Here is a 16129-nt window from a genome sequence, read left to right as displayed (position 1 = left end):
CCATTGGGAGGTCCAGCCGGCAGCTTCCTCTTCGTCTCAGTCCCGGTGATTCCCATGGAACACGAACACGACTCAGGGTCTCAGCAACCTGAGCACGCAATCAGCAGAGATGCCCACGCAGTTTCAGCGGTTGCAGCGGAGATGATAAGGCAGCAGCAGAGAGGCATTTTAAAGTGGTTTATTTACAGCTATATTACAGCATGAAGAGAGAGCGAATGATGCTTTCTCTCTTCCATCAGATCAAACAGTTCAGAACAGAACTCAGAACAGAACCAGTACAGAACTGAAAGTAAGAATCCATAAAAGGATATACCTAGACATGTGACATATATCAGCAGCAACATGCCTAAGTCTTAAGGTGGAACTGAATCTCCTGACACGCTCTGGCGCCGCTTCGGTTTTCAGGGCTTTTATGTTGGAGGGCGTTCGTTCCCTTGCGTCTGGGTCTCCCTGCTCTGCCGCCGTTAGGCTGTAGAACGCTGAGAGTCCCGTCCAACGCCGCTGGAAACTTTTCAAGTTGAGGTCACCCCCCAACTCTTTTTTGGGGTCGCGCAGCCCTCGCTACCCCCAAAAGTCCTCTCCAACAATTGTTTTGCCCCAGAACTCGAGCAAAACGTGTCCGTTGCGGAGGCGGTAAAACCGGAAGTCGCGCGGCGCGCTTCCAGGTCAGAAAAAGCGCCGGAAATCGTTTGTGCGCATGTGTATGGGCCTCCCCCGACCCGGAAGAGCGCCGAAAATGACGATTTTCGGCGCTTTTTTGACGTGGAAGAGTGCCGCCGCGCTGTGCGCCGTAAGAGCGGGCGGCGGCAGCGGGCGGCGGGGGTCGTCGCGGGCCGGATTGCGAAGCCAATTGGGCCGCATCTGGCCCGCAGGCCTTAGTTTGGGGACCCATGGGCTAGATATTCAACAAGGTCCTCATGCCAACAAAAAGTTCACAGGTAATAGTGGGTGGAATGATAATGGAATTCTTCAGAGGTTTAAAACAGAAACCTCCTAGATGTAATCGAAGAGGGTGGATGAAGAATGTTTCAGTGGGTCTTGCATAGTCACCACCCAGAGGATACAGACACAGGAAGAAGACCTGTCCTCCGGATTACTAACAGGTTTCGCCATAAAGCTTCATCAGTTTGTGGCAGATTAAGCAGCACAATTAGCACATGATGAGAAATACTTCACAGGCACAGCAGCCTGGGAGCCCTCAACTCTGCCACCAAGATGAACTCTACCTCTCAGGCAGGGAGACTGCTGGGAAGCGAGGCAGGCGGGAAACCAGCAGAATCCCAAATCTGTCCCAATTGCTCAGTGCTGGGAACAAACACTCTAGATCCCCATTCAGTTGGAGAGAGAAAGAGAATCTCTATAGACCACAGTAAACCCCTCCCCACTCGCTGCCTCTCAAGTCTTCCCTGGTGCTGCACCGGGTACCCAGGTGGGCACAATTGGGTGAGACTAACTCCACCTTGTTTACCCATTAAGGACTCAGGAATAGACCAAACCAGCCTGCTCATCCACCATCAAGTCATGGATGAGAGGAACTTTATCCACAGCAAGCCTGGCATGAATCGCAGCAGATAGGAGATCAGTTCCTCGGGTTGGAAGGGCTGGCACACAGCACCTTCACCACCTTACTTCTCTGTGTGCCATTTATCCTTTTTTCCCTGTCTCCCACACCGTACTTCCCTTTCAACAGGGCAGGATATCAGTGGAGTTGGAGATGTGCTGCAGTCCAGAGCTGAAGCAAGGGCTGAAATGTCACAGGGGACAGAGCACAGCATCCTGCTCAATGAAACCTCCTGGTGCAGAGGCAGTCTACCTCTGAATAAGCTGAAGTTGTGGAGGTGAACAACAGGAAAGGGCTTTTGGTCTCAAACGTTCGTCTCACCAACTTTGAAAGGGTGTGTAAGCCAGTGGTCCAAACCATATGTGTGAAGAAGTCCTTTCTCTAGACAATCGCCAAAACCTGTTAGCTAATCCTTTTTATCTCCAGCAAATAGAGGGCACTCCCATGTCTATTCAAGAGTAAGCTCAAAGGGACTTATCCCAGGGAAGTGGGCACAGGACTGTAGGCGGAAATCGCATGCTGGCAGTGTGGCGGCAGCAGTATGCCCCCTTAGCGAAAACAAGCCTCATGTTAAGAAATGTTTCCGCTTAAGAATGGACCTCCGGAACGAATTACGTTCGTAACCGGAGGTATCACTGTAGAGGAACTTTGCAGGGCGGGCTTTCAAGCACATCTCTGAAGGGACTCTTACCCTTCTTAAGATTTCAGATTTTGAGTGCAGAGTTTGTAGGACTTGGGATGACAAGGCCCTGGTTCAAATCCCCTTTGACCATAAACTTTAATGTGTCTCCTTTTTCTAAGTCTCTCAGCTCAGCCTCTTCTATCTCACAGGGTTTCTCTGAGGATAAAACAGGATATCACCCTCCTAAAATCCCTGAAGAAAGTGTCATGGGGAATGCATATTATATTATTGAGTTTGAAACAACACCGGAGCAACAAGAAGTATAATCTTTAATAGAATCAAACACATTAGCACAGGAAACATACCCCCAAATTCTTTCAGGCCCATTACTCAAAAGGATAATAAGAGGTTATCTCTAAAAAATACAGGTAAGTATCTGATTGTTCTCTACAAAGCATCTTGGAGAAAATAATTGTATACATGGGAATTTACCCCGTCAGAAATCCAGTCTGGATTGTCACTTTTATTTCCTCAGAACATCTGACAGAGGCTCTTCACTGTCAGAGGGGATTTTGTTACATTGAGGTTCGAAACCTGCAAGGGGGTGGGTGGGTTATGTTTCTGGGGTCAGCATGCAAAGGCAATATAGTGTAAGTCAGGAAGACCCCCGAAAATGCCCCCTAAAAAACCATCCCACTTGTCTGAAGTCAGAGATCTTGACCTTCCTACGGTAGTAAGCAAGGTGGACTTAGAAACCCTTTCCCCACTGCCAAAGCCACACACACACCCCAATTGCTTTCTGGGCACAGAAGACTTTTCTGAGATCTCAGAGTCCCTTCAAACAGTTTTTCCTCATCTCTAGCCCTCTATCTATTTATTAATTTGTGTTTTGAGGAAGGGCTCCAGGCTGTGAATTTTGGGCTGACTGTACTCAACTCACAAAAAGGTCTCTTTAAATATGGAGATTTTGCTGAATTGCCACAGAAGCTTCCCTGAGGAGTAGCAAAAAAAAGGGATTTTCGAACTTCCATCTCCATGGCCAGTGGAGGTATTGAAGGAAGAAAATGGAATCTGAGTTCAGGATTGAGGCTGAGGAAGGTTTTAAGTGATGTTTGTGCATAATTCTGATGTTATTCAGAAAAGATGATCGTATTGTCTGTAGAAAAATTGTCAGAATTGGAGGTTGGAGAGAGAACTACATCGAAACAGGAGGGTGTGTAAGGTTGTTGTTGTTTCCTAAATTATTTTCTTGCTTCTTTCCCCCTTTGCACCTCCTGCACTGACAGAAGTAGCTGATTCCCAAGGGAGAGAAAACAGGGACTGACAGGGGACCCAATCAATCAGTATCATTGACAAAGCTGGCCTGAGAAGGGAGAGATGCATCATGATTGACACAAGGGATGGCCAATCACAGTTCTGCAAATATGGTTTCTCAAGTGCTTGTCAGCTCAGTCCTGAAGAGGAGACTGGATATGTCATGATGGCAATGAATATACGCTTGTCTGTCTCCACCCTCAGTTAAGAGAGTGTCAGGTTTGCTTTCTTGCTCACAGAAAAAAAGGGCTGGAGAGTCTCTTCAGAGAAGGAGGCTTCTGAGAATGAGTGGAGGAGGGCTGCTGTATCAGCATCGTAAAAGGACACCCGTCCCCCTTCACAGTTCAGGGCCACTCGGATCCTCTTGGGCTCCCCACCCAGCAGGGGAACAGGGCACCCAGTGTGTCCGGAGACCCTGTATTGATCACCCCAGTTCCCTATGCGCCAAACCCCTTCCTTAGGACCAGGGGTGAAATTGCCTTTCCTCTTCACAGACTCTCTGGCCACCCCCACGGACCAGTTCTCTTCACTCCCCACAGTGACTTCCCAGAAATGTCTGCCTGATGAGAAACTCTCACATCCCAGCACGTAGGTAAGTGTGTCAAATCTCTCAGGGTTGTTTGGCAGGTATTGACACACTTCTCCCTTTCTCACACTCTTTCGATCCTTGGACAGGATAAGCATGGGATGTGCTGTGTCTGGATCCAAAGTTATGTTTTCTGTGGAGGAAAGAGAAGAGAAACAACATCAACTGAGAAGCTGACTTTTCTTTAGGCACATGACAGAAATAGCATCCCCTCTGAAATGAACAGGGACTCCATGGCTCTGCATTCGAGACAGGGATGTTCATCAAATTCTTAATAAGGATTCTTGAAACATTTGCAGTTCTTTCTTTACCCCTACGGTTGTGATTTGTGGGTTTCCACTATATTTTATTCTGATTTCAAATGTGATTTTGAACTGTATTTTAACCAATCATTTGATTTTGCGTTTTTAATATATTATATATTTGGTGTTAGCCGCCCTGAGCTATATTGTTGTTGTTGTTATTATTATTATCAAGGGTTCGAAGTACTTAACATACATTATCTACATGGAACCCTTGCAACAACCCTGTAAGTCAAGTCAATCTCAGCATGCCCATTTTTCAGATGGGAGGACTGAGGCTGAAAGACAGTGGCTTGTTTAAGGACCCCACGATTCATGGCAGAAGGGAGTCAAAGCAGGGACACCCTAATTCACATCAATCTTTTACCTCACATCACATGGCAGGCCATGCTTGACAGGCCAGGTAAAACTGGCAGCAGGTGCTCTCACCCTCCTTGTAACCACCATTCAAGTTTCAGTTACATATTTAATGTTATGTTATATCCCATCCTTCCAGATAGATTATAAAAAGAACAACAATACCTAAAAAGGTATTTCTGTGCTCTGATTGATACTCCCCGTCTAAAATGTCCTGCACGGGATTCTTGACATGAGCAGTCAAGCAAGAACAAACCTGATTATCTCTTGTGCTTTGGTTAGAGCAATGCAGAAAATGGATAGTTCTGTCCTTTAAACTGACATCTATTAAATGTCTTCCTTTTGCTATGACTTGTTTTAATGCATTTATTGTTGCAATCCCGAGATAGGAGGCCTTTATTAAAGCCAAACCCAGTAAAATCTAGGAAGTGCCATTCCCACCTGTCATCTTCAATGCAAAGACCCCATCCTGGCTCCCCAGACCTGAATGGCTGTACGATTCTCTTTTTCTTCACTGTTCCTCACATTTATGGAGTGGAAGCATCATGAGAAATTCATTTAAAAATTGGTCATTTAATGTGTCAAGACGAATAGAAGTTAGAAATATTGCAGATGTTGTATAAGGGATTATGGTGATGACAGGAATGTAATTAAAATCGATAAGATTTGGAACACAGAAATAAAGAAAACCATCAATTCTAGCACCTTAAATAAGTTATATAATTTGGTATTTGAATGATTTACATTAGGATTGTATTATAAATTGCTATTGTTATAAGGAGGCTATTATTTTATTTTTATTTTAAAAATTGGTCAGGCTGATGGACATTAGAAAGAAGATCTGCTCTGCACTCCTCCCCCCTCCTCCTGCCATGTTAAGGAAAGGAAAGGTAGTCAAGCAGAGGCCTTTGGAAATTAAATGTGACGTTGGACGTTGCCAGTGCTATTAGTCATGTGCCGGGAGCATTTGGCTTCATACCACCCCTGTGTCTTATTGAGATTCGGCCCAGAAAAGTCAGCCATCCTGGGCTGGGGGCTTCCTAAGAGTCTGCAGGGTCAGGCCAAGAGCCCATCTAGCCCAGCATGCTGCTCTCACGGAACAGATTCCTCTGGGAAATAAGGCATGGGCAGAAGAGCTGCAGTGGCCTGGTCTTTTGAGAAGCGGATCCCATCTCTCCCAAATTTGTGCCTGGGGAAATGGGTGGGCAAACCCAGCCAGATGGGCAGGGTATAAATAAATAAATAAATAAATAAATAAATAAATAAATAAATTATTATTATTATTATTATTATTATTATTACCTTCTTGGAGCTGAAGTCCATATTCCAAAGTGTCTGGAAGAGAAAGAGGAACAGAGATTTAGCATCACACCATCATTCAGTCAACAAACCTGTCAACAACAATATGACCTCATGAGTTTGTAGCCAGGTATTGTGGACTAAAAGTCCCATCATCCCTTACCACTGGCCACGTGAGCTGGAGATTATGGGAGTTGCAGTTAAAACTATCTGAAACTCACCATACTGGCTATCCCTGCATAATCAGGGCAGGGGTGATGTCAAGGTTCAGGCCTGCCCAAATCTTGGGAGGAGGAGCAGGACCCCTAGAAGATCTCCACCTCAACAAGAAGACCCAGACATCCCTGTTCCAGGACGGGAGGCCTCAACCCCAGTCCCCTCTGCTCCTGGCTGGCTCTTGGACAGCCCCCCTCCTTCCCTCCTCTTGCTCCCCTTCCATCAACCTCAGGGCCAAAGGAACAGAGGAGATGCCCGAAAAGCTGTAGGTGAGGCTACTTGGGAAATGGGTGAGATGTGTGAAAAAACCCAAAGCCTGGCTGAAATATGTGAAGTGGTCAAGTGCAAATTTTTACAGACAACTCATAACTTAAGGGAGGGTTCCATTCCTGGGGATTGTGCATAAAGGCAAATTGTGCAAAGTCAGAAAAACCTCAGAATCACCCCTGTGTCTTATTGAGATTCGGCACAGAAAAAGGCATGGACGGAAGATCTGCAGTGGCTGGTCTTTTGAGAAGTAGATCCCAGCTTCTGTTTGACCCAGAAATGGCTGGGAAAACCTGGCAGATGGGCAAGGTATAAATAATAAATTATTATTATTATTATTATTATTATTATTATTATTATTATTATTAAATGTACCTTTTCGCAGCTGAAGTCCATGTTCCACAATGTCTGGAAGAGAAAAGGAAACCGAGATTTAACCAACATTCAGATAACAAACCTGGCAACGACAATGTAGCCAGGCATTGTGGACTACAAGTCCCATCATCCCTAACCAATGGCCACGAAAGCTGGAGATTATGGATGTTGCAGTTAAAACTATCTGAAACTCACCATACAGGCTATTCCTGCATAACCAGGGCAGGGGTGATGTCAAGGTCCAGGCCTGCCCAAATCTTGGAGGAGCAGGACCCCCAGAAGATCCCCTCTTCTCCTGGGACTGCAACCCCTTCGTTCCTCCTTCTGCCCCCCCCCATCAATCTCAGGGCCAAAGGAACAGGAGATATTCCCAAAAAGTGAGATGTGTGAAAGCACCCAAAGCCTGGCTGAGAGATGTGAAGTGGTCAAGTACAAATTTTTACGGACAACTTACAACTTAAGGGAGGGTTACATTCCTGGGGATTGTGCATAAAGGAAAATCGTGCAAAGTCAGAACGACACCCGGAATTACCCCTGTCATCTGAGATCCCAAGATGGCCCCATGAGATTTCGCAGGAGCCTCTCAGAGCCCAATAAGCATGGCAGAGGTCTTAAAAGCGATTTGTGTGGTGGCAAAACCCTTTCAAGCCCTTTACCTTGCTGACTGGAATCTGGGAGGCTCCCCGAAGATCCCAGCAAGAAGGGTTTACCGTCCCCTTTCAATTGCCTAAGTCATCTACATATGACTAAGTCATCTACATATGAAAGTGTGGCTTCTAGATATTGAAAGAGAATAAATAAATAAACCTTCTGTTTTCCCGGCTTGGCTAATATTCCCATGACCTGAAGATTGTCACGAACACCTCTAAACCTCCAGCTAACAATCCTTTCAGCCCTTCTTTACTACCTCTGAATTTCTTCATGACTCCATCCAGGAAGGGATTTATATCACAGAAGTCCCAGATCTTCCACTTCAGGGCAGGAGGAAAAGCCACAGGAGGATCATCTAAGTTCTCCTTCGCCTGAGACCTGGGAGGAGAAGAACAAAGTCAAGCCAACATCCTTCCAATGCAAGGAGCTTTCTGACAAGGCAGGTGTCTCATCCTGACGATAAAGGCATGATAGCTATATCATGAAGACTTGGGAGCAGGGTTTTTCCTATGGCAAAAGGGAGCATCTAGATGATGTGTGAATCTAGAGAGCACCTAACAAGTTGAAGAAAAACCGACACGCATCTGCTTACAAAATATATTGAAGGAAATATATGAATGAGATTGAAGGTAAAGAAGCTGATGTATGCATTTTTTTTAAAGAAAAGTGAACAATAATGGGTCCTTACGAAGAGATTTTAAGACTACATCAGTTTTAGTGAAGCATTTTAAAAAAACAGATCTGGTATGTGCATTTCTGAAAGATAAGGAAGTGCAGAATGCTTTAGAATGGCTTTTGCAATCTATATATATATAAATGTAAAAATCTTGAAATTGTTGGCCGCTATGTTCTCCGTAACCGCTTGACCGATCATCCTGAAATTTTGATACAAGGATCCAGGCCACTCCCCGGGGGTTGCTGGGGACAAGAAAACCTCAAATCACACACCTGGGCAGGTGTAAACCTGGTTTTCCACCAACTCAAACAGCGCCCTCAAGTGGAATTCCTCCCACAGTACACCCCCTCCCTTCCTGTGAAATCTAAGCCACACCCACAAACCAAATGACATCATCAACCAAGCAACTTAAACCACCAAGGCGGCCATTATCACACCACTAGGCCTTTGTTTTATGTAGGCCCCTGCTGCCAGACCCCACTAGGCCTGGGGGGGGTAGATAACCCACAGCAACGCACTTGGGGGCACGGCAAGGGGTTTTTACTTTACAATTTAGCACCACTACCCCCCCAAAAAAACACACCACAAGACAAAAATAAATACCATCCTTCAAAACGTCATGAGATACGCCGGTCACGGAGGGGGGGGAAACAAACTGAATAGATCATGGATCAGGACACGTGGGGGCAGTCACAGGGATTAGACACAACAACGCGCCACACCCACAAACCCCGCCTCCGCCACGAGATCCTGTAATACAGGACGCCTAGCAACCACCAAAAAGGCCATTACACCCCAAGCCCAAAGCCTCTCCCGGCGGCTGCATTAATAAACGCCTGGCAGCATTAGGCAGTCGCCCATCATTTATCCTAACATGCACTTGGGGGCACAGCGAGGGGTTTTCGCTTTATAATTTAGTGGGCATTGTGTCACATGCGAGGTTCCGGCAGCCATTTTAAGTAAGGGCAATCGTGCCCCTTTTAACCTAGGCTTTACCATGTTTCTCCGAAAATAAGACACTGTCTTATATTTATTTTCCCTAAAAAAACAACAACCACATTGGCTTATTTTCAGGGGATGTCTTATTTATTACGCGTCCAGCCTTGCCTCTTCCTTGGGGCCCTCCAGAACTGCGCCTATCACTATGTCTTATTTTCGGGGTATGGCTTATACTGCGCAAATGCTTAGAAATCCTGCTATGGCTTATTTTATAGGTATGTCTTATTTTAGGAGAAACAACTAATTGTAAGCCTCTGTGTCTTTTTTTTATAAAAAAACCACAACCATGCACTTTCTCTCCCCAGTTTAAGTCCTCAGATATTTGCAGTGGCCACCCCCCAACCCATTTACAATCCCCTAGCTTCCCCTTGCCACTTCCTGGGTTTTTTATGGAACTGAACAACTCGGGTGCTTCAGAGGCCCGGCCCAGGTAGATAAGATAATGTGTCCCTGTTTTTAACCCTTTTGTTACTTTTTTCATTATACTAATTGTGAATATGCAGACTGAGGCCCCCTCTAGATTCGGAGGCCCGCGCCAAGTGGCCCATATGACCCCCCCTCCTTCTGTCTGGGCCTGTCTGTTGCTACGGGGCTATGGGGCTTCGCTATTTGACCCCCCCTCCCCGGGTTGGGATTCTTTAAGTAGTTCTCTGCGTCCCAGGGCACATCATCACCCCCCATCCTTAATCTAAATATATAGAAATGTTCAGGATGCATGCACAGGGGCCAATGTATGGAGATACAGGGGGGAGGGGACAACAGAGGCCTCAGACAAAAGTAAATACTGGGAAATTGAACCCAGAAACTAACATTTCCTTCTCCAAGGGTGGGGGCCAATGTAGGAAGATACTGGGGGGAGGGGCCAACACTCCCCAGGGACAACAGAGGGCTCAGACAGAAGTGCATGCTGGGAAATAAAATCAAGAACCTAACAGTTCCTTCTCCAAGGGTGGGGGCCAAGGTATGGAGATACATGGGGGAGGGGCCAACACTCCCCAGGGACAACAGAGGAAAGGGTATCCTACCAAACCACAGGGATGAGCCAGGGTGGATGGAGGAGGGGCAGGATACGTCATGGATCGGGACAGGGTGGGGGGGGGCACAGGAAAGAACCACAGCAACGTGTGGCCGGGTCAGCTAGTTAACATTATAAATGTATTGTAAAGGTAAAGGGACCCCTGACTGTTAAGTCCAGTCGTGGACGACTCTGGGGTTGTGGCGCTCATCTTGCTTTACTGGCCGAGGGAGCTGCTTCTGGCGAACCAGAGCAGCACACGGAAAAGCCTTTTACCTTCCCGCCAGAGCGATACCTATTTATCTACTTGCACTTTTATGAACTTTCGAACTGCTAGGTTGGCAGGAGCAGGGACTGACCAATGGGAGCTCACCCTGTCGCGGGGATTCGAACCACTGACCTTCTGATTGGCAAACCCACATCGCCACCCGCATCCAAAATGTATTGTAGCACAGTGGTTATATTTTTAAAATGGAGAAAAGATTAGAAATTAAAGAAGTATTTTCTAAACATGGAAGATTTTCAATATATAAAGTTGTTTCGGGACAAGGCTCTCAGCGGCTACTATTCACGATGGCTGGGTCAAAGGCAGTGGAGCCTCTGAACTCCAGTTGCTGAAACCATAGGAGGGGAGGGTCCTCTGGGGCTCAGATCCTGATCGCATGTTTCCCACTGGCATCTGGTTAGTCACAGTGAAAACAGGATGCTGGACTAGATGGGCCACTGGCCTCATCCAGCAGGACCCTTTCTCATCTTCTTATGTCTGGGGAAGAACCTGCAGGAGCCTGAAATACACTGGAAATTTAAGGGTAAGTTACGGTGAAGATATTTAGAAGCCCCTTTGGAATGTCCCCCCTTTTTGTATCAATGGCAGAGTAAATGAATCCATCACAGAGAAGGACCTTCAGAGATGGAAATGGCTTCCTGTCTGTGATTGTAGCTACAAACTACCACAAAAATGTGTCCCTACTTTTGTCTGTGATTTTGTGAAATGGACAATGGATTCCTAAGCTATCTCTGAAAGGAGAAACTGGAGAGTGAGTTTCTCACTAATAATAATAATAATAATAATAATAATAATAATAATAATAATAATTTATTCGTACCCTGCCCATCTGGCTGAGTCTCCCCAGACACTCTGGGCGGCTCCCAATCGAGTGTTAAAACAATACAGCATTAAATATTAAAAACCTCCCTAAACAGGACTGCCTTCAGATGTCTTTTAAAAATAGGATAGCTGCTTATTTCCTGTTCGAAGGGCATTCCACAGGGCGGGTGCCACTACTGAGAAGACCCTCTGTCTGGTTCCCTGTAACCTCACTTCTCGCAATGAGGGAACCACCAGAAGACCCTCGGCGCTGGATCTCAGTGTCCGGGCTGAACGATGGGAGTGGAGACACTCCTTCAGGTATATATATATGAGGTATATAAGACCGAGGCCGTTTAGGGCTTTAAAGGTCAGTACCAACACTTGCTCGGAAGCAACACTGGGAGCCAATGTAGATCTCTCAGGACTGGTGTTATGTGGTCCCGGCGGCCGCTCCCAGTCACCAGTCTAGCTGCCGCATTCTGGATTAAATAGGAACTTCCCCAATACAGTATCTTAAAGCAGCAGGTTTCCATCACTTACCTCTGCAAGAAGCTTCTGATATCCTGGAAGGAAAGAAAGAAAGAAAAAGATATCCATGGAGCCATTTCTGCAGAGAGCCCTGTGGTCAGTTATAAATACTAAGCAGCTGAAGCAGAGAGAGGGTAGCCAAGCACAAAACAAAAGATCCCCAATAAAATACACAGTGCCACATAATTTTGGAATAACCATCAAATGGCAAAAGTCAGCCATTCCAGTGATGACTAATAAAAGGTCCCTTTCTTCTCTTTTGACCAAGTCACCCAAACAAGTGAGAGATTCAATCCCACCACCCTGATCTGCCATTTTGCCCCACAGGGCAGGCTGGTTCTGTGGTTCTCCACCTGCGACCAATTGGTTCACTGCTATGTACATCTCACACTCAATGATATCCTGGAAACCACCCTGAGACCTGTGTGTATAGGGCGGAAGTTTAAAGACTGTCTCAAGGCAAATCTAAAAAAAGGTAGTATAAACACCGACAAATGGGGAAACACTGGCCTGCGAGCGCTCCAATTGGAGAACAGCCTTTACCAAAGGTGTCATGGGCTTTGAAGACACTCAATCGCAGGATGCAAGGGAGAAACGTGCTAAGAGGAAGGCATGCTTGGCAAATCCACACCGAGATCAATTCCCACCTGGAAACCAATGTCCCCACTGCGGAAGGACGTGTGGATCCAGAATTGGCCTCCACAGTCACTTACGGACCCATTGTTAAAACTGTGTTTAGGGAAGACAATCTTACTTGGCTACGAGTGATCGCCAAAGAGAGAGAGAGAAATTATTATCATCATCATTACTACTACTACTATTAATAATAATAATAATAATAATAATAATAATAATAATAGGTCACCCCCTCTCTGGCTGGACCCAAGACAGCATTTGAATGAAAAGGTGATGCAATGCCAATTTGTTTATTTTTATTATGCTTACACACCAACAAAATACACACAAAAATTCAACCCTTTATGTTATTTAGTACAAAGTAAAGGTAAAGGTAAAGGTAAAGGGACCCCTGACCATTAGGTCCAGTCGTGACCAACTCTGGGTTTGCGCGCATTATTGGCCAAGGGAGCCGGTGTACAGCTTCCCGGTCATGTGGCCAGCATGACAAAGCCGCTTCTGGTGAACTAGAGCAGCAACGGAAACGCCGTTTACCTTCCCCGCTGTATCCCCTATTTATCTACTTGCACTTTGACGTGTTTTCGAACTGCTAGGTTGGCAGGAGCTGGGACCAAGCAACGGGAGCTCACCCCATCGCAGGGATTCGAACCGCCGACCTTCTGATCAGCAAGCCCTAGGCTCAGTGGTTTAACCCACAGCGCCACCTGCGTCCATCTTAGTACAAAGTACAAAGTGCCAATTTTGAATGCCAGTGTTGCAGGCAGTATTGGTTGTATTCAACTTGCTTTTACTCAGACACATTGAAATTAATGAACCTAAGATAGTCATGCCCATTAATTTCGATCATTCTACTCTGAGTAAAGGTTAATTGAATACAGAGCTCTATTCTGTGTGAGAATGTTGATATGATGGACTGCACTGAATTTCCACTGAATTAAATTTACTGCCCTTTGATCTACTGTAGCCCTGAGTGACGCAGAGGAAATTAACCTCGGAGAGTAGGACCAGAAGAGAAAGTGAATCTGTGGAAATGAAGGTATCTTTTAAGACTGGAATATATCAGGAAAAAGAAGAAATAGCTGGAATATTTATATCTCACACAGGAAACTCACTAGACATAAACTCCTCTTGGATCATTTGCATCCTGAAATCCAGAACATGGGAAGTCATCCAAAAATGTTTTAATTTGGCTTATGAATAATTGGTTGTTGTCATTTTTAATTGGCATTATGATAATGTGGCCTCCATTGGAATTGTATTACAATTTTTTTAAAAACCCAACAACAACAACAACTACAACAACATTACAGAGCTCTATTGGGTTGTGGTCTTCCCAGAGACTTCTGGTTGGCCAATGTGAGAACAGGATGCAAGACTGAGGGCCTGAAGTTTGATCTAGCAGGGCCCTTCTTGCCAACCCCGGGGGCTCAGGGGTGACGACTTGAACAAAATATTGGGGGGTGGGGAACCGGTAACCTCCGCCCCACATAATCAATCACAGGATGCAGTACACCCCCCCATTTCAATAGAAATTCCCATTATTAGGGGGGCTGGTCCCCTCAAATATTTTATTGGAGCGTCCAAGGGACCTCAGCCCCTCAGAGTTGGCTCCTATGCCAGGGCTGAGACTTTTTACCATGTATTTTTATGTGGGGGAGGACTAAGAAATGCCTGTAGTCTGAAGCCGCACACTCCACCCTCTCTCATCAAGACCAGGCCTGACCTGCAGGAGTTCACTGGCTGGTTCCTGAAGCTTCTCCTCCATCTCCTGAATGGCGCTTTCAAAAGAGGAGAGTTTCCCGGAGAGTCTGTCCAGGTGCTCCTCCCTTTTCTTTGCAATCTCCTTCTTCACTTTCGCCATCTGGGCCAGAAGCTTCTCTTTTTCTTCCAGAAACTGGTGCATCTGCCTTATCTCAGCCACCAGCTTTTCCCTCTCTGCTTCCAGTTGCTTCTGCACCAGCAAAAACAGAAAAAGGAAGAGAACAAGAGCGGCATATGGTCTAATGTTGCAGGATGAAAATACTAGTTATCAGAATTCACTTGGAAGGGCAAGTCTGCCATTTTAGAGAGATCATTCCAGCAGGAAAAGAGTTTCATAAAAATTTACAAGCCCACCCCCTTCTTCAAATGGTCTTTCATGCCCTGTGGGTGATCAGCCTGTTCAAAAAGAAACCTCTTTCTATATTCCATATTCATTTCCCCCCAGATATGGATTCCAGACTATAGCACTTTTTCACCTTAAAGTAACAACAATGCTTACAAGCAGGTCTTGGCTTTCCTTTTCTGCATCTTTTTTAAATACCAGAATTTTATCTCGTTCCTTCGTCACATTGTCTAGGCAGCTGCTGATCTGATCCTGAAAAGAAAACACAATCCAAGTTGGGCTGGGTTACACATTAACAGGATACTGAATCATATGCTTGCTCCCTGCCCCACATTCCCCAGTCCTTCATTCCTGCCACCTGCCTTGCCCCACCTTCCAGTTCTAGGAGCTTTGACTGGGAGCTGTTTCCAGAGGAAGAACTGTGGGGAGTTACTCCAATATGCTACAGGGGACATAGGGGGAAATTAATCCCTCAAAAGATTGTGAAACCGTTTATTGACTAGTGTTTTCAGAAGTTTCATAAGGCTGCAGAAACGCTCCTGCTAGAGGGGGTGGGGAGAATACATTATTTCAATATTTTCTTGGCATAATTCCTGCATTGCAGGGGGTTGGACTAGATGACCCTTGGGTCCCTTCCAACTCTATGATTCTATGATCTTGCAAGCCTGGCTTGTCTACAGCTATTCCATCCCCCAAGCAAATCCAGAGCAGAGGTGTACTATGGGCCAGCCTAGGGGGCACCTGTCGTGAGCTGTTGCGTCCTTCGCCCAACGTCTTCCATCTGTAAGGCGGGTAAGAAGGACTCAACAGGCTGGCACCCTGCCAGCCCCACACAGCATTTGCAAGTCTCACAAAGCAGTGCTGGACTCCAGTGTGCTGTGAGACTTGCACCCCTCAAAGCAGGGCAGCAGCGGCCGCGTTGGCTGGCCAAGATCCCCACTGCATGGCTGAGCAGGCAGCTCAATGCAGCCCCACTTAGCCCCAGTTACTGTGGGTCGCTCCACTGGCATAACCTGTCCCCACGGAGTGCTGCACGCCCCGGGCACCAGCAAGGAACGCTCCACCACTGATCCAGAGTGTTTTCCTACCTTGTATTCCGGATATGCCTCCTCTATAGGAACCACCTCGTGGCTTTTGTGCTCCTTGGATCTGTCACACACAACACAGATGCGGGCTTCATCCTCCTTACAGAACAGCTTCAGGGGCTCCTTGTGCTTCTCACAAACGCTCCCCTTTCCTTCTGCCTCCTTTTTACCTAATTTCTTAGTTATTTCCACAACATTTGCCAGCTGCAGGTTTCGGCTGATGCTGCCTTGCTCCACCGTTTTCCTGCACTGAGGGCAGGAAGCCTTTGCTTCGGATTTCCCCCAATGCTGGGTCAGGCAGGCTCGGCAGAAGTTGTGCCCACACTCCGGGATGATCACTGGATCCTGGAAATACTCCAGGCAGATGGAGCAAGTGGTTTCCTCGCAGAGCTCCACGACGGGGCCCCAAGAAGCAGCCATGGCCACCTCCCTAGGAAGAGAGAGTT

At 46.4% G+C, this 16129-nt stretch overlaps 1 protein-coding gene across 1 annotated transcript; it reads right to left on the bottom strand.

Moving 5' to 3' along the window:
* Nucleotides 1-984: 984 nt before the first annotated feature.
* Nucleotides 985-16129, bottom strand: LOC118080987 (zinc finger protein RFP-like). Its single transcript, XM_035107071.2, has 8 exons — nt 15687-16129; nt 14755-14850; nt 14218-14445; nt 11871-11893; nt 7807-7928; nt 6900-6932; nt 6045-6077; nt 985-4216 (listed from the first exon to the last, which is right to left on the bottom strand). Exons 1-8 carry the CDS (start codon nt 16101-16103, stop codon nt 3702-3704), a joined length of 1467 nt encoding a protein of 488 aa, XP_034962962.2. The 5' UTR covers nt 16104-16129; the 3' UTR covers nt 985-3701.

The sequence above is a fragment of the Zootoca vivipara genome, chromosome 2, assembly GCF_963506605.1.
Source record: "Zootoca vivipara chromosome 2, rZooViv1.1, whole genome shotgun sequence".
NCBI lineage: Eukaryota > Metazoa > Chordata > Lepidosauria > Squamata > Lacertidae > Zootoca > Zootoca vivipara.
Note: the sequence above shows the minus strand (reverse complement) of the source record. Positions and strands in the feature narration are given on the sequence as shown.

Coding starts and splice junctions, on each gene's coding strand:
- LOC118080987 (XM_035107071.2), bottom strand. CDS start 16,103: ATGGCTGCTTCTTGGGGCCCCGTCGTGGAGCTCTGCGAGGAAACCACT. Junction 11,894..14,217: donor CAGCCAGTGAACTCCTGCAG/GTCAGGCCTGGT, acceptor CTTTCCTTCCAG/GATATCAGAAGCTTCTTGCA. Junction 4,217..6,044: donor TGGACTTCAGCTCCAAGAAG/GTAATAATAATA, acceptor TTTCCTCCACAG/AAAACATAACTTTGGATCCA.